The sequence below is a fragment of the Pan paniscus genome, chromosome 5 (genome assembly GCF_029289425.2).
Source record: "Pan paniscus chromosome 5, NHGRI_mPanPan1-v2.0_pri, whole genome shotgun sequence".
NCBI classification, from domain to species: Eukaryota; Metazoa; Chordata; class Mammalia; order Primates; family Hominidae; genus Pan; species Pan paniscus.
The window spans coordinates 46,615,717-46,639,093 of record NC_073254.2 but is presented as its reverse complement, the minus strand read 5'-3'; the positions used below and the strand labels follow the sequence as shown (position 1 = coordinate 46,639,093).

Below are 23,377 nucleotides of genomic sequence, written 5' to 3'. Positions count from 1 at the left end.
CCCACCATTCCTACCGCTATGGGCCCAACCTCCCACTCCCACCTCCCCTCCATCGGCCGGGGCTAGGACACCCCCAAATCCCGTCGCCCCCTTGGCACCGACACCCCGAGAGAGACAGAGACACAGCCATCCGCCACCACCGCTGCCGCAGCCTGGCTGGGGAGGGGGCCAGCCCCCCAGGCCCCCTACCCCTCTGAGGTGTGGGCGGGAAAGGGATGGGAGGAGGAGGGAAGAGGGTGCTGAAAGCGACTAGGATGAGGGGAAGGGGAGAGATTGGGTCTGGGAGGGCCGACTGGGGGAGAGGGTTGCTGGGGAAAGGAGAGGGGCCGACTGGGAAGAGGGTTGCTGGGGATAGGAGAGGGGACCTGAGAGGGAGGAAGGATGGAAGAGACCTGGGAGGGAGGAGAAATGGAAACCCTTGTGAATTTGGGACTGGGAGTGTGCACAGGGAATCCTGGAGAGGGAATTCCCTACACCTTCCCCAATTCCTTTTCTTGCCCTTTGACCCCACATGACTCTTGAAGGGTCATGAGGGGAGAAGGCCAGCAGAATTTGCCTCTTAGGAATACCCTTAGGTGCCTCTGTTTCCATCTAGGCACAGGACCTCTTGTTTCTCAGTGGCCTTCCACACTGCTAGACCCTTACTGACACACAAATGCCTTATGGGAGCCATGTTTTCTACATTGAGTCTGTGTGCCTTTGACATGTTTAATGGCTTGTGTGCAACTAGGTTGTCCCAATGCTATCCATAGGCTGCGTAGAAATGGTGTGTTATTTTCTATCAGAATTGCCCATTCTCCATTCTTGTGTCCATGTCTCACATCCAGTTTTGACATGTTTAAGTACCGCATGTGTGTGAGTTTTCATATATTGCACCTGTTCTATAGTTTCATGTTACTTGCACGTTTTATGTTTTGGCATGTTTATTTCAGCATGTGAAGGTTATATACCTTATTTTGCTTTGGCTGACATGTCCATGGTCCTACCATTTGCAGTAGTCTTCATGTGTGGGATCCCATGGCTTGGCTGAATACCCCACACTCTCATGTCTGACTGAATTGGCCTGTTTGCTGTGTTTTCCCAGTCACAGTTCACAGAACACATGTGTATGCGCCTTTGCACGATACACTGATGTAACAGGACCATAGAATGTGTGTCATAAATTTGTCATCAGTATATTTTGTGAGCCGTATGCTCATTAAATTTGGCCCTCCATTGCATTTCTAAATCCTTGGACTTTTGTTCTCCAAAGAGGGTCACTTAATATCAAGTGTTAAGAGAAGAAGGTAACTGGGTCTCCAGGTCTGCAAAGAACCATCCCTGCATGCCTTACCTTGGTGACCTCCCTGGCCCATACCTCTCTACACAAACATTATCTTTCCAGTGGCTGTGTACAGTCTGTGTCCATGAGCTCAATGCATGTCACAGGGTCAACCCTGCTGTGAACCCCATTGTTGGTATTTATTTATGGACATTATCCTCCATTCTTTGCACTGTTGGCACACATTTGATGAGAGCAGCATCTTTCCCTGTGGCATCTTGATCCCATTCGGTACATTTCTCTTGTGAGATGACCTCTTCCTGATTATTGTTACTCTGCCTTCATTATGGCTATGTATTGCATGTATCTATTCAGAGTCGGTTACCATTAGGCTTGGTGTGTTCGTTACTTTCTCAGTGACTTCTTTTAGTAGTCACTTCTACTCAAGAGGATAACTATCTCATTTGTGATCAGAACCGCCATCTCTGTCATTAACTGTGGCTCTATGGGTGGGTATACAGCCTTAGAATCTGTTCAGCAAGTGTTTATTGAGCACCTACTCCATCTCCTATTGTCCTGGCACTGGAGATAAGACAGAGTCCCTGTCCTTAAGCTGCTTACAGCCTAAGGAGGGAAACAAAAACGCCAGTCAACACATAGTGTGTTGTCAAGATCAGTGGTTCTTAAATTCAGGCGCACATCAGACTCACCAGAGGGCTTGTTGAAATACAGATTGCTAGCCAGCCACAGTGGCTCACACCTGTAATCCCAACAGTTTGGAAGGCTGAGGCAGGAGGATCGCGTGAGTCCAGGAGTTCAAAACCAGCCTGAGTGACAGAGTGAGAAAAAGAAAAATAGATTGCTGGACCTAATGCCCAGAATTTCTGATTCAGTAGATCTGGGGTGAAGTCTAATAATTTGCATTTCTATACTTCGAGACCCGCTGATCAAGATAAAAGTGTAAGGAAAGCACAGGCCTGGTGGGGTTCAGGCAGCCCTCCAAAAGGTGACACTGAGCTGTGTGAGGCAGGAGAAGAGACGGGCATTCCAGCCAAAGGGAACAGCATGTTCAAGGTGGGGAAGCATGAAAGATCATGGTGTCTGAGGAACTGAAGTGAATCAGTTTGACTGGAACAAAAAGAGTTTTGTGAGGATGTGGTCGAAGATGTAAGCAGAAGTCAACTTGTCAAGAAGAGCCTTTAGGCAAGACAGGGAAATGCTCTGTGGTTCAGAAAAATTTGTGCTAACAGAAAAATCTCTGTGGTTGCTACGTGGAAGATGGATTGGAGGGAGTTGGGAGCCTACTCCACATAGTTCAGGGGAGAAATGATGCTGTTCTGAACTTGTAGGGGCAGTGGGATGGAGCAGCTCAGAAAGCCTACGGTATTCCATCTGGCAGGGTCTCCTGTTTCCTCTATTGCCTGTTACCTTCTCGCTTGGCAATAGGCTTACCTTTGAGCATAGCCCTTCCCGTCATGGGAAGACAGTGCCTGTGGCCTCAGTAGGAATGACAGGTATTTGCCTGAACACCCTTTTTGTGAATTGTTACCCTGCCCCCAACAGTGGGGCAGAGTGGAGGAAGGAGGAAGAACCTAGAACACAGGTTCTGTGTTCCTGCCTCTCTTCCTCTTGAGCCCTTTCCTCTCCCAGGGCAAGTGCTGTTAGGTCACCTTTACTCCATTCCCTCCTTTTTTCACTTGGTGAGGCCTCACACACTGTACCTGCCCACGCAAAGTGTCACTAGAAGGAAGGGAAAGGGTAGTAGGATTCGTTTGCCTGTCTGGAGGTAGGATTGGTCTTTGTAGCTATTCCAGGTATGTCCATAAGTTTACCTAGGAATGGGGGAGCTGCCTGGGTGGAGAGGGATTTTTCTAGTTATGCATTTACATTCTTTTATCTGTCACTGGGTGTAATTATAAATTTGTGTCTATGTGTGAACATGTTAGTCTTTGTATGACTGTGTGTCTGTTGGCATTAGTGACACGAACTTTTAGTCTTGCCATTTGGCCCTTGGGTATATGGCTGTGAGTGTTCTGTCACAATCACCATATATGCTGTGTGCTGTGTTCGTATATGTATATGCAATACATACCAGTGTCAGCGTAACGGAGTGGTTAGGAACACAGGTGGCTTAGATTTAACCTAGAAACTGCTGTTTAGGAGCTGTATGACCTCAGGTAAGTTATTTAGCCTCCCTGGGCCTATTTCCTATAAAATGTAAATAGTAATAGTACTTTCTAGACTATCATATGCATCATTTTAAGAGTTTAACTTAATGTATTGACCAGTACTGTTCTACAGAAATATAATGCAAGCCACAATGTAATTTTTTTATGGTAGCCACATTTTTACAAGGCAAAAAGAGTGAAATTAATTTTAGTAATATATTTTCTTGAATCTGATAACATCCAAAAGATTATAATTCCTTTTTTTTTTTTTTGAAACGGAGTCTCACTCCGTTGCCCAGGCTGGAGTGCAGTGGCGTGATCTTGGCTCACTGCAACCTCCGCCTCCCGGATTCAAGCGATTCTCCTGCCTCAGCCTCCCGAGTAGCTGGGATTAAAGGCATGTGCCAACAGGCCCGGCTAATTTTTGTATTTTTAGTAGAGACGGGGTTTCACCATGTTGGTCAGGCTGGTCCTGAACTCCTGACCTCGTGATCCACCCACCTCGGCTTCCCAAAGTGCTGGGATTACAGGCGTGAGCCACTGCACCCGGCCCAAGATTATAATTTCAAAATGTAGTCAGCATAAAAGATTAATAATGGATATCTTACATTTTGTTTTTTATTCAGTCTTTGAAATCTAATGTGTATTTTACATTTCCAGCACATCTCAGTTCAGACTAGCTGCATTTCAAGTAGCTAGTATTAGCTGCATTCAAAGTAGCCACATGTAGGTGGTGACTACTTTCTCGGACAGCACAAGTATAGACCATTATAAGACCCTTACCAGCTACAAGTGTTAGCTATTATTCTTGTTGTCATTTATTATCAGGTATCTGTGAATTGTAGATGTCCGTGTCTTGTGTCTCTTGTCTGAATATATCCGGAGCCTTTGGGAAGAGTGGTGGGAGAGCAGTCCTGAGCTCTATCTCCACCACCCTCATCCTAGAGAACCTTCCTGGGAAGGTTTCAATGAGACCCCTGCCCCAGTTTGTGTCTCAGGCCCTTGTCCTCATAGCACCAGCCCCCAACCCTGCCTTCCGTGCCTTGCCTACCCCACTCTCCTCCAGAAACCAGGCTGATTGTCCCTTGCCCCATCCCCTGCAGGTGGCCAGAATGGATTTGTGGCCAGGGGCATGGATGCTGCTGCTGCTGCTCTTCCTGCTGCTGCTCTTCCTGCTGCCCACCCTGTGGTTCTGCAGCCCCAGTGCCAAGTACTTCTTCAAGATGGCCTTCTACAATGGCTGGATCCTCTTCCTGGCTGTGCTCGCCATCCCTGTGTGTGCCGTGCGAGGACGCAACGTCGAGAACATGAAGTGAGGGGCAAGGGGTCTTGGGCAATGAGGGAACCTAAGGGTACAAAGTGAGTAGTGGATTGGGGGAAGGGGGCATGGTGTGTGTAGAAAAGACTGAGAGAGACCAGAGACAGGGAATGGGGAGAGGACTGCAAAGGTGATCAGAAAGACAGTAAGGTGGGGGGAGCTGAGGCATGCAGATGGACATCAATGGATCCCACTGGGACCCCTTGCCATGACCCCACAGGATCTTGCGTCTAATGCTGCTCCACATCAAATACCTGTACGGGATCCGAGTGGAGGTGCGAGGGGCTCACCACTTCCCTCCCTCGCAGCCCTATGTTGTTGTCTCCAACCACCAGAGCTCTCTCGATCTGCTTGGTGAGACCCCACCACAGGGCACACCTCCCCCAGCCATGCCTCCCCTCCTGGAACCTTCCCTAGAATATCTTCTCCTAGAGATCCTCAATTCCCCTTCCTCTGGGACATTGCCCCCTTGCCTCTCACTCAGGCCTTCATTCCCTGGGTAGAACTGCCCTCATAAGCAGGGTACATATACTTTTGCTCACCCTTTCCTTCACTTGGGGCCCCCCCTCCCTGCCTAGTCTCCTCCTTCACCTCCAGTCCCTACCAGAGTGGGTGATGAGCTGGGTGAGGTGGGTTGCCTTCTGTGACACTCTGCCTCCACCCCGATCTTCACCCACTCCCACCCTGCCCAAGGGATGATGGAGGTACTGCCAGGCCGCTGTGTGCCCATTGCCAAGCGCGAGCTACTGTGGGCTGGCTCTGCCGGGCTGGCCTGCTGGCTGGCAGGAGTCATCTTCATCGACCGGAAGCGCACGGGGGATGCCATCAGTGTCATGTCTGAGGTCGCCCAGACCCTGCTCACCCAGGACGTGAGTCATCCTGGGGAAATGGGGGATTGGAGGGATACAGAGTAGAACAGTTGTAAATAAACTGATATGCAGGGCCAGTGGGCCTCAAAGGTCCCATTATAACATCACACCTACTCTGACTCCTCCATATGTGTTTGTCTTCCTTGACCCTCTTTCTCCCCCAGGTGAGGGTCTGGGTGTTTCCTGAGGGAACGAGAAACCACAATGGCTCCATGCTGCCCTTCAAACGTGGCGCCTTCCATCTTGCAGTGCAGGCCCAGGTGACTACTGCTCTTCGTTCTGCTACTCAGCTGCCAACCCCCACCATTCCCTCATCTCTGGGCAGGGGCTTATTGTAGGAGTCTCTGAAGAGAGCTGTGGACTGACCTGCTTTACCCCTTCCCCAGGTTCCCATTGTCCCCATAGTCATGTCCTCCTACCAAGACTTCTACTGCAAGAAGGAGCGTCGCTTCACCTCGGGTGAGGGCTTTGAGCAGTTCTGGGGTAGGGTGTGTCCGGCGAGGCTGGGAGGACATCCCTGTGAGGCAGGGGGATCATTCAGTGTCAGAGCCATGAGATGTCTACACAGTCATCTAGTCTAACCCCACATCAGCCAATAAGTCTTTACTAAGCACCCACCATACCCTGCCAGATGGGTAGCACTTGGTCCCACCAAGAGAGGCTGTTACTAATCTTAACAGGAAAGATAAGGCCTGTGTGCACAAAGCTGTAATGAATAACACTCATTCAGCAGTAAATGCCAAACCCAGAGGAGGGGGGCTGGAGGGGTGCTGAGGAGATGTCTGAACTGGGGACTGGAGAAGGCTTTGTATAGGAGAAGGGCCTCAGAAGTGGCAGCTGGCAAGCCCAGGGATGGTTGTCCAGGGTTGGGGGAAGAGAACTGAAAGGCTGAGGAAGAGCATCACTCGGAAGCTGGGCCCCACCTGTGGGCAAAGACCTGGGTGGACAGGCCATGATGGTGCTCCCCTTGCCCCAGGACAATGTCAGGTGCGGGTGCTGCCCCCAGTGCCCACGGAAGGGCTGACACCAGATGACGTCCCAGCTCTGGCTGACAGAGTCCGGCACTCCATGCTCACTGTTTTCCGGGAAATCTCCACTGATGGCCGGGGTGGTGGTGACTATCTGAAGAAGCCTGGCGGGGGTGGGTGAACCCTGGCTCTGAGCTCTCCTCCCATCTGTCCCCATCTTCCTCCCCACACCTACCCACCCAGTGGGCCCTGAAGCAGGGCCAAACCCTCTTCCTTGTCTCCCCTCTCCCCACTTATTCTCCTCTTTGGAATCTTCAACTTCTGAAGTGAATGTGGATACAGCGCCACTCCTGCCCCCTCTTGGCCCCATCCATGGACTCTTGCCTCGGTGCAGTCTCCACTCTTGACCCCCACCTCCTACTGTCTTGTCTGTGGGACAGTTGCCTCCCCCTCATCTCCAGTGACTCAGCCTACACAAGGGTGGGGAACATTCCATCCCCAGTGGAGTCTCTTCCTATGTGGTCTTCTCTACCCCTCTACCCCACATTGGCCAGTGGACTCATCCATTCTTTGGAACAAATCCCCCCGACTCCAAAGTCCATGGATTCAATGGACTCATCCATTTGTGAGGAGGACTTCTCGCCCTCTGGCTGGAAGCTGATACCTGAAGCACTCCCAGGCTCATCCTGGGAGCTTTCCTCAGCACCTTCACCTTCCCTCCCAGTGTAGCCTCCTGTCAGTGGGGGCTGGACCCTTCTAATTCAGAGGTCTCATGCCTGCCCTTGCCCAGATGCCCAGGGTCGTGCACTCTCTGGGATACCAGTTCAGTCTCCACATTTCTGGTTTTCTGTCCCCATAGTACAGTTCTTCAGTGGACATGACCCCACCCAGCCCCCTGCAGCCCTGCTGCACCATCTCACCAGACACAAGGGGAAGAAGCAGACATCATGTGCTGCACTCACTTCTGCCCCCTGGGGAGCTGGGGAAAGGAACGAACCCTGGCTGGAGGGGATAGGAGGGCTTTTAATTTATTTCTTTTTCTGTTGAGGCTTCCCCCTCTCTGAGCCAGTTTTCATTTCTTCCTGGTGGCATTAGCCACTCCCTGCCTCTCACTCCAGACCTGTTCCCACAACTGGGGAGGTAGGCTGGGAGCAAAAGGAGAGGGTGGGACCCAGTTTTGCGTGGTTGGTTTTTATTAATTATCTGGATAACAGCAAAAAACTGAAAATAAAGAGAGAGAGAGAGATCTGGGTGCTTGGTGGTTGCATTTGTTAAGGAATTGAAGAAGCAGTTCTTGCCCAGGCAACCTGCCCCCAGCCAGAAGACTCAGGGGCAGGCCAAGAACACAGGCCTCCCCCTTTCTTCAGCTCTCTGAAGTTTCCATTGTTCATTGCTCTTTGGTGGCTGATAGCCTTATCTGCAGCTCACAGTCGGCCAATCCCAGAGGATTAGTGGGTCCGGTTTCTGTATAAATTAGGGGGCAGGGGTGCTGTAGAGGCTTCTTATCGATGATTGACGCCGAGGCCCAGGCTGTTGTCCTCACAGGAGCCTGGTTAATGACATGGCAGACACAGTGGCTGTGGTCAGCCTGGAGTGGACTACACTGCCACTCTCACCAAACAATAAGTGAAACTGTTGGGCTGGGGACAGGATTTCAGAAGAGAACGATGGTAAAGTGGAGAGGCATGAGGATAGTGAATGTTGGAGAGGGGCTTGGAGAAAAGAGGGAATGCCTGAATGGAGAGGGGTCTTGGGGAAAGTTGGGGAATAGAAGTCAAGGCGGGAGGAGCGTGAGGACTCACAGGCACCTAGCCTCTCCTCCAGCAGCAGCACCTGGTCGCTGAGAGATTCGATCCGGTCACCCCGGCCCCACAGCTCAGCCACCTGTTCTGGCTGCAGCTCTTCAGGCGGCACGGGCAGCACCGCTCTGACCCAGGCCCCAGCCTGACCGGCCCACTAGAAAGGAAGAGATGCCTCAGGGTATTGACAGTGACGTCTGGCCTCGCCCCACCCAGCAGGCTTGGCTCACCTGCTCCAGCCGCTCCAGGCGCCCTCGCAGCTCGTGAATCTCCTGCTTCAGAGCGCGCTCATCTTTTTCCGCCTCCCGAACTAGGGACAAAGGAGACCAAGAGCGTGACCACTACCCGAGCCCGGACGCCCGTCCCGAGTCCCCCCCGGTGGCCCGTACTCCTGCCCACTCACCGGCCACGCTGAGTATGCTGGCACTGGTTGGGGGCTCTGGGGACCCCTCCGTGCAGGTGCGCCCGTCCACGCTTAGCACTAGGTCATGGGGGCAGCCGCAGGTGAAGCTGCCTGCCGTATTAAAACAACGGTGCGAGCAGAGGGTGATGCTGGTCCTACATTCATCCACGTCTAGTTACCGAAAAAAGGAAGGAGCTGAGAGAGGGGGCGGGGGCAAGCACCTGGGTAGGTGGGGAGGACAAGCTGACTCACCCACATGACAGTGCTTCCCTCCCCAGCCGGGAGCGCACTCGCACTGGTCAGGCCTAACGCAGACGCCTCCGTTCAGGCAAGGCTTGGCGCAGATGGCTGAGGACAGAGGAAGTGGGGTTCAGACTCGAACCGACGACCCAGCTCCCCAGCTCCGTGGGGCGCGCCTCCCGCAAGGCCCGGAAGACCCAGCCTCACCTTCACAGGTGAGCGCCCCCGGGTGCCGCTTCTTCCAGCCCTGGCAGCACACTGCATGGGTCTGCTGAACCTCCCGCCTCACCTCCCGCCACATAACGCGGTACATGGTCCTGGAACACAGCGCCCGGCTCAGGACCCTGAGTACGGGTCCTAGTCGGGGTTCTTGGGGTCCCATCTCCCCATCCCTCACCTGTAAGTGCTGCAGATGCGCCTCCCAGCGCACAAGGTCAGGTAGGGCTTGTACACTGGTTGGCTGTAGGACTCGTTGTAGCGGAGCGGGACCACCAGTGTCTGCTTGGAGCAGACTCCCTGACTGCGTCCATGCCAGAGGATGAGGTGGGAGAGATTGAGTAGGCCAGGCCCTGGGGAGCCAGGAGTCGCACTTCCCTCAAGAGGCTACTGAGGCCCCCCGCTCTCCCTCCAGATGACAGCCTCTCACCCCCATTCTAAACTTACAGTTATGTTTTGCCTCCTGTGAAGCCCCACCCCCAGCAGAAGGCTCCCGAGAAGAGCTCACCCCGGGCCCTACCCCCTCTGTTGTCACCTCTCTCTGAGGGATCCACCCTTGGCCCCCTCGCCTGATATCAGTAGCAGGAGGAAGGAGAATCCGCCTAAGAGAGTGCACAGCTCAGCCCTGGACCCCATGATTCGCTTTGACGCTGGACCCTACAGGCTGCAGGCAAGAAAAGGTTAATGGATGCCCGTCCCCTCTCCTGTTAATTTCTCCAGCACTAGTCCCTCCAAGGGCACTCTGCAGGAACCCTCTAAGGGAGTCAGGACATTCACTTTTACATACTAGCCACCAGGATTGCCTACACCTGTGTGTACAACCCAACACTATCCTGTCCTTAGCATATCATGATCCTTTCAGCATCATAAAAGCTCACACCCCAGCACACTCCCTCCACCTCCCCTCTAACCTACTTACTTCTAATCCCCTCTGCACAACCTGGAGGGACACACAGGCAACCCTCCCCTTATGACCCTCCTGTCTATTTTGGGTTTTTTATTTTTTGTTTTTTGTTTGTTTGTTTGTTTTTGAGAAGGAGTTTCGCTCTTACTGCCCAGGCTGGAATGCAATGGCATGTTCTTGCCTCACCGCAACCTCCGCCCCCCAGGTTCAAGTGATTCTCCTGCCTCAGCCTCCCAAATAGCTGGGATTACAGGCATGCGCCACCACGCCTGGCTAATTTTGTTTTGTTTTGTTTTGTACGGTGTGAGGGTATATAGCTAGGGTTTTTTTGTTTTGTTTTTTTTGTTTGTTTTTTGAGACGGAGTCTCGCTGTCACCCTGGCTGGAGTGCAGTGGTGCGATCTCGGCTTGCTGCAAGCTCCGCCTCCCGGGTTCATGCCATTCTCCTGCCTCAGCCTCCTGAGTAGCTGGGACTACAGGCGCCTGCCACCACACCCGGCTAATTTTGTTTTGTATTTTTAACAGAGACGGGGTTTCTCCATGTTGGTCAGGCTGGTCTCGAACTCCCGACTTCAGGTGATCCGCCCACCTTGGCCTCCCAAAGTGCTGGGATTACAGGTGTGAGCCACCGTGCCTGGCCAACCCTCCTGTCTTTAACATGCCCTCTTATAACTTCATACCTTCAAAACCCTAGCTGGTTGGGCGCGGTGGCTCACACCTGTAATCCCAGCACTTTGGGAGGCTGAGGTGGGTGGATCATGAGGTCAGGAGTTCGAGACCAGCCTGGCCAAGATGGTGAAACCCCATCTCTACTAAAAAATACAAAAAATTAGCCAGGCACAGTGGTGGACGCCTGTAATCCCAGCTACTCGGGAGGCTGAGGCAGGAGAATCCCTTGAACCCTGGAGGCAGAGGTTGCTGTGAACCAAGATCGTGCCACTGCACTCTAGCCTGGGCGACAGAGCAAGACTCCGTCTCAAAAACAAACAAACAAACAAACAAACAAAAACCCTAGCTATATACCCTCACACCGTACACACAAACCAAGCACCTGGAAACTCCACACCTTTCACACGCTGCTACTCCCCTCATATACCCACACCGTCACATAACGCCCTAAATGCACATCCCTTGCTCCAACAAAACACCCCTCAACTCATGCCCACCCTAAGTCTCTGAGTAAACCCCACTCTTTCCCCATTTGAAATTCTCTCCCCACCTGCCTTCCTCTCTCTCTCCATTCCCACCTGGCTTCTTTCTCCTGGGAGGCTTCAGGCAGACCAGCCTCAGCAGAAGCAGCTCAGACTGGTGGGTGGGCCTGGCAGGCTAAGAAGGAGAGGAGGGGCTGGGCCAGAGAGTCCTCCCATTCCTGCCCCCTCCCACAAGCCGCCTCCTTAGCTCCAGCAGGGTCAGCTCAGTAGGGTCAAGTCCCACTACCCTCATCCCCACCCCAGCAAAGGGCTCCCTAGAAGTATCTTTCCAACCCTCTGAGGCCCCTATTTCTGGACTCCCCAGATCAGAAGCTATGAGCTCTGTAACATCACCAGTACCCCCTTGAACCCAAAACAGACTAGGGGAGAGTTAGGGGGCAGGGAGAGAACCAGCTGCAGGGAACAAAGCAGTTCAGGTTATGGGAGAAAAAGCAAGATCAGCTGAGGAAAGCTAGAAGGGCAAGTCGTCACAAAGGGGCAGGGGGGCAGCCCAGGGCACCAAGGGGAAAACTGCCCCCCTCTCTTCATGACATTTGTTAGGGCTTAGGGGGAACAGAATTGAGTCAGCCACCACCCCCCATGCCAGAACAGACAGGGCCCTATTGTCTCAGCCAAAATTCCTTCTTTCAAGGAAGAGGAGGCTCATTGTCCAGCCCTACACCCAGCTCTGGCCCACAAAGCTCAAAAGTGGCACAACGAATGCCCACCCTGACCCTCTGCCCCCTCGTCTAGCCTGGGGGTGGCAGGCGCATTCCACCCATGAGGCTGAGGCCCAAACCACTGGAGCCCTGAGCTTAACCCCCCAGTCTTGGGGACTGGGAGAGGAAGAGAATTGTCTTCAGCAGGAAAGAACCCGCAGAGAACCAGGAACCCACAAAGAATGGGCATTGAGAGAGAGCGGAAACACCAAGGGGGTCCCCACCCTAGACCAGGCATCTGGGCACCCAGGCCTCAGGCTCTGCCCCCACCCTCCTTGGGGAGCCAGGTCCCCTCCACCTGGAAATGAGCCAAGTCACACTGAGGAAATGGAACTTTATTTCCATAAATACAGGGATAACACCTATTCAAAGGTAGTTAAAAGAGGGCCTGGGGCCTCAAAGAAACTAGGCTCTCCCAGGGGGGTACTCCAACACTGATCATAGGGACTGGGGGATCCCCAAACCTGAGATGGGCCTCATAGGCCACAGATATTCCCCAACACTGACACTTCAAGAACGGAACTGTCCCCATAGGGGAGCCTCAGAACCCCACTCTCATGGATAGTCCCTCTTAGGAGTTGGGAGGGCTGATGTCAGGGGACTTCAGAGAAAAAAGGGAACATGGGGAGAAGAGAAGCTAAAAATGTCCTGAGTGGCCTGGAAGGAGACCCCTGTGGTGGGCAGGGGGTGGGTTCTCCACCCATACAGCCAGATACGGAGGAGCAGCAGCAGCAAAAGCAGCCACAAGTTAAAAACATGGTTTCTCACTTCCCAACTTCGGCCTTGAGAGAAAGGGACAGCATGGAGCAATCCCCCAAATGAGAGGACATGAGGTAGGGGAGGCCTGGAATTGTCATTCATGGAGGAGCAGAGGAAGGGGGTTCTGGGAGGCCAAGTCTCTACTAAAACCCCGTCTCTACTAAAAACGGGGGATAATATGGGTGCAATGAGGTGGTCACAGGCACACCAAAGCCTGACATCTGCTTTCCAAGGCCACCACTTGGTCTCTGGACCGAGGAGTTCCTGGGGACCCCTGAATATATCCTCAGGAGAGCCAAGGTTCAATGCAGGTCTCATAAAGGGTACGGTTGGAGTGCCAGGCTGTGTGGGAGATCCCGGCCATTGGACACCTCACTATGGCCCCCCGGGCCAATAGAGTCTTCAACCCAAAAGAATCCCGCAGATAAACCTTCAAGGTGGTCGAAGGGGCGTGGAAGCATGGAAGAGAGACACAAGGAGAGACAAAGTGAGTTACTGCTGGGATCCTGGACCACCTCCCCACAGGGTGAACCCTTCAGCTCAGGAGTCACAGAGAGGGCTCTGGAATAAGGTGGGACAGCGGCTAGAAGGGGAAGTAATCCCAGGGGGCTCACCAGTTGCTCCTCCATCTCCAGGACGGTCTCATTTGCATCATAGAAACCAAAGAAGCTACAAAGAGATTTGGGGGGAGGTTATCAGAAGAGCTGGAGAAAATCTGGCCAGGCGCAGTGGCACACGCCTGTAATTGCAGCACTTTGGGAGGCCAAGGCGGGCAAATCACCTGAGGCCAGGAGTTCAAGACTAGCCTGACCAAAATGGTGAAACCCCATCTCTACTAAAAATACAAAAATTAGCTGGGCATGGTGGCAGATGCCTGCAAGCCCAGCTACCCAAGAGGCTGAGGCAGGATAATTACTTGAACCCGGGAGGTGGAGGTTGCATTGAGTCGAGATCGCACCACTGCACTTTAGCCTGGGTGACAGAGCAGGACCCCATCTCAAAAAGGAAAGGAAAGGAAAAAGGAAAGAAAAAAGAAAAGGAAAAAGGAAAGGAAGAAATCAAGGTGGGCTAAGGTCCCAAAGGAACCCAAGGCCTACTGGGGAGACAGGTAGCAGGGAGGACACTCAAAAATACCTTACTGGATATAATGTACTTCATGAGGTGATACACTGAAGATACAACCTCACTTCTGTAGAAACCCCATCAAAAATGCATTACTGGCCGGGCGAGGTGGCTCACACCTGTAATCCCAGCACTTTGGGAGGCCAAGGCCGGCGGATCACCTGAGGTCGGGAGTTCAAGACCAGCCTGGCCAACGTGGTGAAACCCCATCTCTACTAAAAATACAAAATTAGCTGGGCGTGGTGGCTCAAGCCTATAATCCCAGCACTTTGGGAGGCCGAGGAGGGTGGATCACCTGAGGTCAGGAATTCAAGACCAGCCTGGCCAACATGGAGAAACCCTGTCTCTACTAAAAATACAAAATTAGCTGGGCGTGGTGGGCGCCTGTAATCCCAGCTACTCAGGAGGCAGAGGCAGGAGAATTGCTTGATTCTGGGACGCAAAGGTTGCAGTGAGCCGGGAGGGCGCCACTGCACTCCTGCCTGGATAACAGAGTGAGACTCCATCTCAAAAAAAAAAAAAAAAAATTTATTACCTAAGCACGAGAAAATATCCAACCCACACTGAGGGAAATTCTACACAACAGCTGATCCATATGCTTCGAAAATATCAATGTCATGGACAAAGACTAAAAACCATTCCAGATTAAAAGATACTAAAGAGGGCTGGCACAGTGGTTCATGCCTGTAATCCCAGCACTTTGGGAGGCCGAGGTGGGCAGATCACCTACGGTCAGCAGTTCGAGACCAGCCTGGCCAACATGGTGAAACCCCATCTCTACTAAAAATACAAAAATTAGCTGGGTGTGGTGGCATATACCTGTAATCCCAGCTACTCGGGAGGCTGAGGCACACTTGAACTTGGGAGGCAGAGGTTGCAGTGAGCCGATATCACGCCACTGCACTCCAGCCTGGCGACAGAGTGAGACTTTGTCTCAAAAAAAAAAAAAAAAAAAAAAGGCCAGGTGTGGTGGCTCATGCCTGTAATCCCAGCACTTTGGGAGACCAAGGAGGGTGGATCACCTGAGGTCAGGAGTTTGAGACCAGCCTGGCCAACATGGAGAAACCCCGTCTCTACTAAAAATACAAAATTAGTTGGGCATGGTGGCGGGCGCCTATAATCCCAGCTACTCAGGAGGCTAAGACAGGAGAATCACTTGAACCTGGCAGGCGGAGGTTGCAGTGGGCCGAGATTTGCCATTGCACTCCAGCCTGGGCAACAAGAGTGAAACTCCAACTCAAAAAAAAAAAAAAAAAAAAAAAAAAGATACTAAAGAGACGTAACAAGATCATGCAACTCAAGATCCTGATTTGGATCTTCCACTGTATATTTTTTTCTATAAGGACAGTTGGAAAAATTTGAATAATCTGTGAGCGCATATTCAGGAAAATTTGAATCTATGTTTATATTTAAATATAACATTAACGTATATAAATAAATGTATATATATTTAGAGAAAAAAGATATTAATGTAAACATGACAAAATGTTGACATTTGCGAAATCTAGGTGAGGAGTATAAATGACTGCTTTTTGCTATTTTGGTAACTTTTTTTTTTTTTTGAGACAGGGTCTTACTCTGTCACCCAGGCAGGAGTGCAATGGTGAGATCTCGGCTCACTGCAGCCTTGACCTCCTAGGCTCAAGCAATTCTCGTACCTCACCCTCCCAAGTAGCTGGGACTACAAGGGCACACCACCACGCCCAGCTAATTTTTGTATTTTAGGTAAAGACAGGGTTTTGCCATGTTGCCCAGGCTGGTCTCAAACCCCTGGGCTCATGCCTCGGCCTCCCAAAGTGCTAGGATTACAGGCGCAAACTTTTCTTAAGTATGAAATTATTTCAAAATAAAAAGGTCTTAAAATCCTTTTTTTCTTTTTTTTTTGAGACAGAGCCTTGCTCTGTCGCCCAGGCTGGAGTGCAGCCTGACCCTGTCGGCTCATTGCAACCTCCGCCTCCTGGTTTCAAGCAGTTCTCCTGCCTCAGCCTCCTGAGTAGCTGAACTACAGGCGTGCACCACCAGGCCCGCTAATTTTTGTATTTTTAGTAGAGATGGGGTTTCTCAATGTTAGCCAGCTGTTCTCGAACTCCTGACCTCAGGTGATCCACCCGCCTCGGCTTCCCAAAGTGCTGGGATTATAGGCGTGAGCCACCGCACCCAGCCAGATGGAGTTAAAATCTTTTAATTAAAAAATATTGGCCAGGCAAGGCCGGGTGCGTGGGCTCACGCCTATAATCCTAGCACTTTGGGAGGCCGAGGCAGGTGGATCACGAGGTCAGGAGATCGAAACCATCCTGGCTAACACAGTGAAACCCCGTCTCTACTAAAAATACAAAAAAATTAGCCGGGCGTGGCGGCGGGTGCCTGTAGTCCCAGCGACTCAGGAGGCTGAGGCAGGAGAATGGCGTGAACCTGGGAGGCAGAGCTTGCAGTGAGCCGAGATCACGCCACTGCACTCCAGCCTGGGCGACCGAGCGAAGACTCCAACTCAAAAAATATATATCTATGTATATATATATTGGCCAGGCGCGGTGGCTCACGCCTGTAATCCCAACACTTTGGGAGGCCGAAGCAGGCGGGCGGATCACAAGGTCAGGAGATCGAGACCATCCTGGCTAACACAGTGAAACCCCGTCTCTACCAGAAATACTAAAAATTAGCCAGGCATGGTGGTGGGCACCTGTAGTCCCAGCCACTTGGGAGGTGAGGCAGGAGAATGGCTTGAACCCAGGAGGCGGAGGTTGCAGTGAGCCGAGATTGTGCTATTACACTCTAGCCTGGGCGACAAGAACAAAACTCTGTCTCAAAAAAAAAAAAAAAAAAGGAAGAAACAGTGACTTGGAACATTAAAAATGTTATATAACCATGAGCTATCACTGTCATTCATAGGGTTGTGGTAGATGTGAAATGACATGATGTACATAAAACTCATCACTTACTATTATATTATTACAATATTGTAAGGGATGTCCTGCCTTCACTGAAAACTGTCCAGTGCCTTCCCATCTCACTCAGAATTTAAAAAAAAAAATCAAAAGCCTGGTTACCGGGACTGTCGGGAAATAGGGATGAGGATATATATATATATATATATATATATATATATATTTTTTTTTTTTTTTTTTTTTTTTTTTGAGATGGAGTTTCGCTCTTGTTGCCCAGGCTGGAGTGCAATGGCGCAATCTCAGCTCACTGCAACCTCTGCCTCCTAGGTTCAAGCGATTCTCCTGCCTCAGCCTCCCAAGTAGCTGGGATTACATGCATGCATCACCACACCCAGCTAGTTTTGTATTTTTAGTACAGACAGGGTTTCTCCATGTTGGTCGGGCTAGTCTCGAACTCCCGACCTCAGGTGATCCACTGCCTCGGCCTCCCAAAGTGCTGGGATTACAGGCGTGAGCCACCACACCCAGTCTATTTTTTAATGGGTATACAATTTCAGTTTGGGGAAAAAGAAGTTCTGGAGATGGATGGTGCTGATGGGTGATGGTTTTACAATGATGTGAGTATACTTAATGCCACAAAACTGTACATTTTTAAATGGTTAAAATGGCAATTTTATGTTATGTATATTTTATCACACAAAAAAGAAAAAAAAATATCAAGGGCCTTACCTTGACCTGCTAAGGTTTGACATGCCTGGTCCCCTGCTACCACTTTTAGCTCCTCTCCTGTCCTCTCCCCAGCTCCTTGTGCATTAGCCATGCTGGCCTCCTTATTGCTCACACGTGCCTCAGGGCCTCTGCAGGTGCCAGACCTTCTCCCTGGGGGGTTCTTCCACCCAGAGCACAACTCCCTCCTTCACTTCCTTCAGTCTCTAATTGAATGGTGATTTTTCCAGGAGGACTTCTTCGGCCACTATTGAAACTAGGCCCGGGACATCCTCTAATCCTTTCCCCTGCCTTATTACCTGACATATATATTTGTATGTATGTATCAGCTGTCTTACAAACTAGAATATAAGCTACATAACATTAGGGACTTCTCTTTTATTTACCACTGCATCCCTAGGGCCCAGAACAAGCCTGCGCCCATAATGTTGAATAAATATTTGTTGAGCAATTCAAGTAGCTCAGGTGACATTATAGATCACACATGGTGACCTATAACACAGGCAAGCACATAGTACCATGGAGCCATGGATTTTTTTCTAAGGAATAGGATGGAGGGGACAAAGCTGGAGGCTGTTATAATAGTCCAGGTAAGTAAAGAGGTGGTAGGAAATGTGATAAAATGGTATAAAACTACACACACACATTGAACCAATGTGAATTTCCTGGTTTTGATACTGTGCTATAATTACATAGGATGCAACCACTGGGGGAAGCTGGGTGAAGGGCCTCACTATACTATCTTTGCAATTTCCTATGAATCTATAAGAATTTCAAAATTAAAAGTTTTTATAAAGTGGGGGAGGGGGTGATAGGGATGGAGAGGAGAAGAGTCAGCAGGACTTAGTGACTGGCTTGATACAAGGGGTTGGGATATGACTCCCAGGTTTTGGTCTTGGGTGACATGATGAATGGGGGGAGGAGCACTAACTGAACAGTGGAAGGAGCAGGCCAGTTTAGGCATGAGATAAAGACCAACTGGGGTTGGGGGATGTCTTTAGCCAATCTTCAGGCCACAAAATCCCTTATTACCTGGACTGCCAGGGAGTAATAACACCATCATCAGGGCCCCCAATCAGCACCAGGTGGCCCACACGAAGAAAGTTCTTCCGCCATACTGTAGGATGGGAAGAAGAGAGGCTGAGTCAGCCACAGGGGTCAGGCCAGGTTGGAGAGGGAGACATAGGGAGTCAAAGAAGCAGAAAAAGCAACACAGGTAGGAGTCTGAATTCTCACCTGTGGCATTGGGATGGTCTCTTTCCCCATTGATCAGGGCCAGGAAGCTGCTGGCATTGAGGTACAAGTCATCATGGTGGGGATCTGGGTACAAATGGCAGTTAGAAAAAGAAGCAGAAAAGGGAGGCAAGACTGGTGGTGAAAAGCCCAATAAGGAAGCTGCAGCAATAGTCAAGGTGGATAGTAATAAAATAGTAGTGATAATGTAGGCCAGGTGCGGTGGCTCACACCTGGAATCCCAGCACTTTGGGAGGTAGAGGCAGGTGGATCACTTGAAGTCGGGAGTTTGAGACCAGCCTGGCTAACATGGCGAAACCCTGTCTCTACTAAAAATACAAAAGTTACCCAGGCATGGTGGTGCATGCCTGTAATCCCAGTTACTCGGGGCGCTGGAATCACTTGAACCCAGGAGGTGGAGGTTACAGTGAGCCGAGACTGCACCACTGCACTCCATCCTGGGACACACAGTGAGACTCCATCTCAAAATAATAATAGTAGTGATAACAACTGTTAACATAGTAACAAGTACTTTTTTTTTTTTTAGACGAAATCTCACTCTGTCACCCAGGCTGAAGTGCAGTGGCAGGATCTCCGCTCACTGCAACATCTGCCTCCCGGGTTCAAGCAATTCTCCTGACTCAGCATCCTGAGTAGCTGGGATTACAAGCGTGTGCCCACATTCAGCTAATTTTTTTTTGTATTTTTAGTAGAGATGGGGTTTCACCATGTTGGCCAGGCTGGTCTCGAACCCGACCTCAGGTGATGTGCCCACCTCCACCTGCCAAGATATTGGGATTACAGGTGTGAGCCACCACACCTGGCAATAGCAAGTACTTCTATCTAGTATCTACTATATGAGCCAGGTACTATTCAAAGTACATTGCATTCATTTATTTATTTAATCCTTACAACCACCTGGTGAAGTACATGCTATAATATTTTACAGATAAGGAAAACTGAGTAACAGAATGGTTAAGTAACTTGCCCAAAGGCACCCAATAGGGTCAAGATTCAAACCCAAGTATTCTGGCCCCATGGTCTGGTCTAGAGGTTGGCAAACTGTGACCAAAGGACCAAATCCAGCCTGCTACTTGTTTTTGTAAATGAAGTTTTACTGGAACACAGGCACATTCATTCACATATGGTACATGGCTGCTTTCACACTACAACAGCAGAATTGAGGAGTTGTGAAACAGACTATATGTCCTACAAAGTCAAAAATATTTACTCTCTGGCCCTTTATAGACAAGGTTTGCTGACTCCCACATCAGACTAAACCTTCTAAGGCAATAAGGTGACACACTTAAAACATTCTGGGCCAGGTGCAATGGTTCACACCTGTAATCCCAGCACTTTGGGAGGCCGAGGCGAGTGGATCACCTGAGGTCAGGAGTTCGAGACCAGCCTGGCCAACATGGCGAAACTCCATCTCTACTTAAAATACAAAACTTAGCCGGGCATGATGGCGCCTGCCTGTAATCCCATCTACTAGGGGGACTGAGGCAGGAGGATCACTTGAACCTGAGAGGCGGAGGTTGCAGTGAGCCGAGATGGTGCACTGCACTCCAGCCTGGGCAACAGAACAAGACTCCGTCTCAAAAAAAAAAAAAAAAAAATCTGAACAGAGCCTGTTCAAATAACTCAATAAATGTAAGTTATCTTTATTGTCATCACTGCTATTGGTTGTAGCAGAGGTGGAAGCAACTGACCTGATCCATGGAAGCCCCAGTTCAGCATCCCCACTCACCATGCCAGTAGTTGCAGATGGAGAATTCCTGGCCCCAGGGGCTATAGCAGATCCGATAGAGGTTAGACCGCATGGAGGTGGGGAACAGCCACTTCAAGTAGTCCGTGTCTGGCAAGCGAATGGCAATGCTAAGTGACCATAAACCTCTGTTCCCCCAAAACTCAGGGCATTCTATGGAGTCTAGTGCCCACTCACCTCCATACTGTCCCATCTGTGGAGAGGAGAGGGAGATGAAAGAATCCACATTGTGATCATCCATGACAGAAAGCAGAGCCCGGCACACAAGGCCCCCTGTAAGCAGAACACCACATTGGGCAGGCACTTAAGGACAGCAAAGCCAGCAGCACCCCCCACCCCCACCACACACACACACACACACACACACACACACACAAAGAGACACACACAGACACACACTGTACACAAAGGAGACTGAGGCTTACAGAAGGCAGGCACACCCTATGCCAAAAGGTCACACATCATATAAGTGACTGAGCCCGAATTAGATGCTGGGCCTCCTGCCTCTAGTTCTAGGATGTTTTTACCTGCCCCATTAGCCCTTATGTCCAAGAACCATGGGTAACAGGAAGCAAAAGGGCAGCAGTGTAGGGAGCTTCCCTCCCATTCAAGACAGAGATGAGACCCAGGTGCTGAGGGAAGTCAGAAAGGAAGGGCTCAGGTACTAGGGTTGTGCCTGGAGCAATGTGGTTCAGAAAAAGGGACACTAGGAAGTGTCCCTCAGATAAGGATCAAGCCTCAGATAGGGCTTAGGAGTTAGGGGCAGGGGAGTCGCCTACCCTGCGAGTAGCAGATGAGATGCACCCCTTGAGGGGCCTTTGCCATGATGGGGACCACAGCCTCTCGGAACCCTTGCACCTGTTCCCACAGGGGTCGCAAGCTCTCTCTCCCATCGAAGAGATCGAGCACTGTCACCACAGTCCCGGGGTGTGTCTGTGGGAAGGGGGCAATGCAGCCACCGGGGATAGGCTAAGAAGCTCCCACACGCCACCCCCTGGCCCGCGTCCACAGGTCTATTGTACCCTGCTAGAACCAGGGATCCCGTCCCCCAACTCTCCCCCACGCCAGCACCAGCTCCCTGAGGAACTGGGCAGGCCCAGAGAGGTGGCTTTCAGTTCCCCGCTCTCCCTCCCCTGCCACAGTAGACGCTTCTAACGCCCTGCACCCAGGTGTCCCCTGCCAGACCTCATTGATGTATTCCAGCAGGTGGCGGAAGCTGTACGAGCTGTCGAAGAGCCCATGCACCACGATGACCGGCTTGTAGGACGCGCGGTGGGGCCCGGGGGCTGCAAGCAGCAGCAGCGGCAGGAAAGGCAACAGAAGCAGGACCCACGCCGCGGGGAGCCGCTGCCCCCAGAGCCCCAGCATGCTCCCGCCTGAGAAAGGGGTGATAAGGGCATGTGAGGGAGATGGCAACACCCTCCTCCCTCGGAACAGACGCCCGGCAATCAAGCCACCTCCTCTCGCTCCCACACCAGGTCCGTGTCACAAAATAGCCTACTTTTAACTTACTCCAGCCCTCTCCCTACAAACACACCCCCCCACCACGTTGACGCACCAACGCGCACCCGAAGTCCCGCCCCCAACTCAGCGTTCGGGGGACTTGTTCTCTAGGTCCAGGATCTTCCTAATGCATCGCCTCAGCAATGAACAACGCGGAGTTCTTTAATACCCGTGAGCAGCAGCCCAGGCCCCTTGAAGAGTGCAGACTCCCACCTGGCCTGGGTCCGTAGGCCTCGCTCCACCCGCTGTTTACTTATCCCAAGTCTGGAACCCACGGTGGCGGGGGGAAGGGTGAGGAAAGAGAGCGCAGGGGAATGACGGATGGGAGGGGGAAGGGCGGGCTGCTTGGGGTCGCGCAAATCCGTCACGTCCGGGGCTTTCTCTGGCAACCGCGCGAGCGTTCCCCGCAACACAGACCCAGGACAGGAGGGGCAATGGAATATTCCATTGCGCCCTAGGTGCTGGGGAGGAAACAGGCGGAGCGATCCATTTAGGCCAGTGGGGAGAGGAAAAAGCAGCAAACATATTCTGGGAATGGAAAGAAGGCCTCTCCAGGCTTCGTTGCCCCCAGCGACCCAAAGGTCCGATTTCCCCGCCTTGATTCTCCCCACTTCCCAATACAGGCGTCTGGCTCCGCAGCAGAACACGAACTTTGCATTCCCCAAGGGGCGGCCAGGGGGCGGACCAGGGAAAGGTAGTCCTCTGCATTTTGCCGTGTGCTGGGTGAGTGGCAGGGTGGCCTGGAGGGCTGATGCCAGCCCGGGCGTGCCCCTCAACACCCACCCCCACCCCACCCTCCAGTCCGCCCCAGGTCAGCGACTTACAACTCTTCATTCTGAAGTGCGTGTAGTGCCCTTGTCTCCAGAGACGCAGAGAGTCCTCGAGGCCCCTTGAGCTAAGTGCAGCCTGGCCCAGTTTCTCCTGCCCTACTCTACTCCCCTCCCTATAAGCGACCCACCCTCAAGGGGCGGAGGGCGCGTAGGGATGCGCTGACTCATGCCCGCGTAATTTCGACCAGTCTTTCAACCTGAACGACCCCCAGAATCTGGCTGTCTGAGTTATCTGTGGGTGGCTCCCTACCGAAACCCCCAGGCGCCCCACCTCTCCGCCTGTGACCCCTAACCGACACCCTAGTGCCTCAGGGCTTTTACTTGCTAGGGCTTTTACTTAGCATTTAAAGACGTTTCTCTAGAGATAAGGATTTCTCAGCATGTCTGAGCCCCTCTGTTTACAAGGTCATTGCTTGGTCTAAATTTGTCTCAATCAAACCATTTTTGCGCTCAGAATGCTGTAGAGTGACGATGAGGTGGCGGTAAGGGGTTGAGCG

General features: G+C 51.6%; 3 protein-coding genes across 6 annotated transcripts; 1 reads left to right on the top strand and 2 right to left on the bottom strand.

Moving 5' to 3' along the window:
- The first annotated feature begins 66 nt into the window (after positions 1 to 66).
- AGPAT1 (1-acylglycerol-3-phosphate O-acyltransferase 1) lies at positions 67 to 7,830 on the top strand. The gene is made up of 7 exons (XM_008955147.4): positions 67 to 198; positions 4,533 to 4,741; positions 4,968 to 5,101; positions 5,441 to 5,616; positions 5,781 to 5,876; positions 6,003 to 6,075; positions 6,593 to 7,830. The coding sequence occupies exons 2-7, from the start codon at positions 4,542 to 4,544 to the stop codon at positions 6,763 to 6,765; spliced, it is 852 nt and encodes a 283-aa protein (XP_008953395.3). The 5' UTR covers positions 67 to 198; positions 4,533 to 4,541; the 3' UTR covers positions 6,766 to 7,830.
- Positions 7,760 to 11,472, bottom strand: EGFL8 (EGF like domain multiple 8). 2 transcript variants are annotated; one of them, XM_003829770.7, is made up of 9 exons: positions 11,393 to 11,472; positions 9,778 to 9,906; positions 9,424 to 9,546; positions 9,234 to 9,343; positions 9,039 to 9,134; positions 8,787 to 8,957; positions 8,614 to 8,693; positions 8,387 to 8,540; positions 7,760 to 8,133 (listed from the first exon to the last, which is right to left on the bottom strand). In XM_003829770.7, exons 2-9 carry the CDS (start codon positions 9,876 to 9,878, stop codon positions 8,087 to 8,089), a joined length of 882 nt encoding a protein of 293 aa, XP_003829818.1. In that variant the 5' UTR covers positions 9,879 to 9,906; positions 11,393 to 11,472; the 3' UTR covers positions 7,760 to 8,086. The 2 variants fall into 2 exon arrangements, with proteins under 2 accessions (XP_003829818.1, XP_063461326.1); XM_063605256.1 differs by lacking the exon at positions 11,393 to 11,472 and having other exon boundaries at positions 9,778 to 10,654.
- PPT2 (palmitoyl-protein thioesterase 2) lies at positions 11,061 to 23,335 on the bottom strand. 3 transcript variants are annotated; one of them, XM_063605254.1, is made up of 9 exons: positions 22,875 to 23,004; positions 21,733 to 21,923; positions 21,327 to 21,480; positions 20,725 to 20,820; positions 20,530 to 20,637; positions 18,783 to 18,866; positions 18,579 to 18,663; positions 13,428 to 13,482; positions 11,061 to 11,471 (listed from the first exon to the last, which is right to left on the bottom strand). In XM_063605254.1, the coding sequence occupies exons 1-9, from the start codon at positions 22,882 to 22,884 to the stop codon at positions 11,313 to 11,315; spliced, it is 942 nt and encodes a 313-aa protein (XP_063461324.1). In that variant the 5' UTR covers positions 22,885 to 23,004; the 3' UTR covers positions 11,061 to 11,312. The 3 variants fall into 3 exon arrangements, with proteins under 3 accessions (XP_063461324.1, XP_003829815.1, XP_063461323.1); XM_003829767.5 differs by lacking the exon at positions 11,061 to 11,471 and adding an exon at positions 12,375 to 13,243 and having other exon boundaries at positions 22,875 to 23,335; XM_063605253.1 differs by lacking the exon at positions 11,061 to 11,471 and having other exon boundaries at positions 12,375 to 13,482.
- Positions 23,336 to 23,377: the final 42 nt, after the last annotated feature.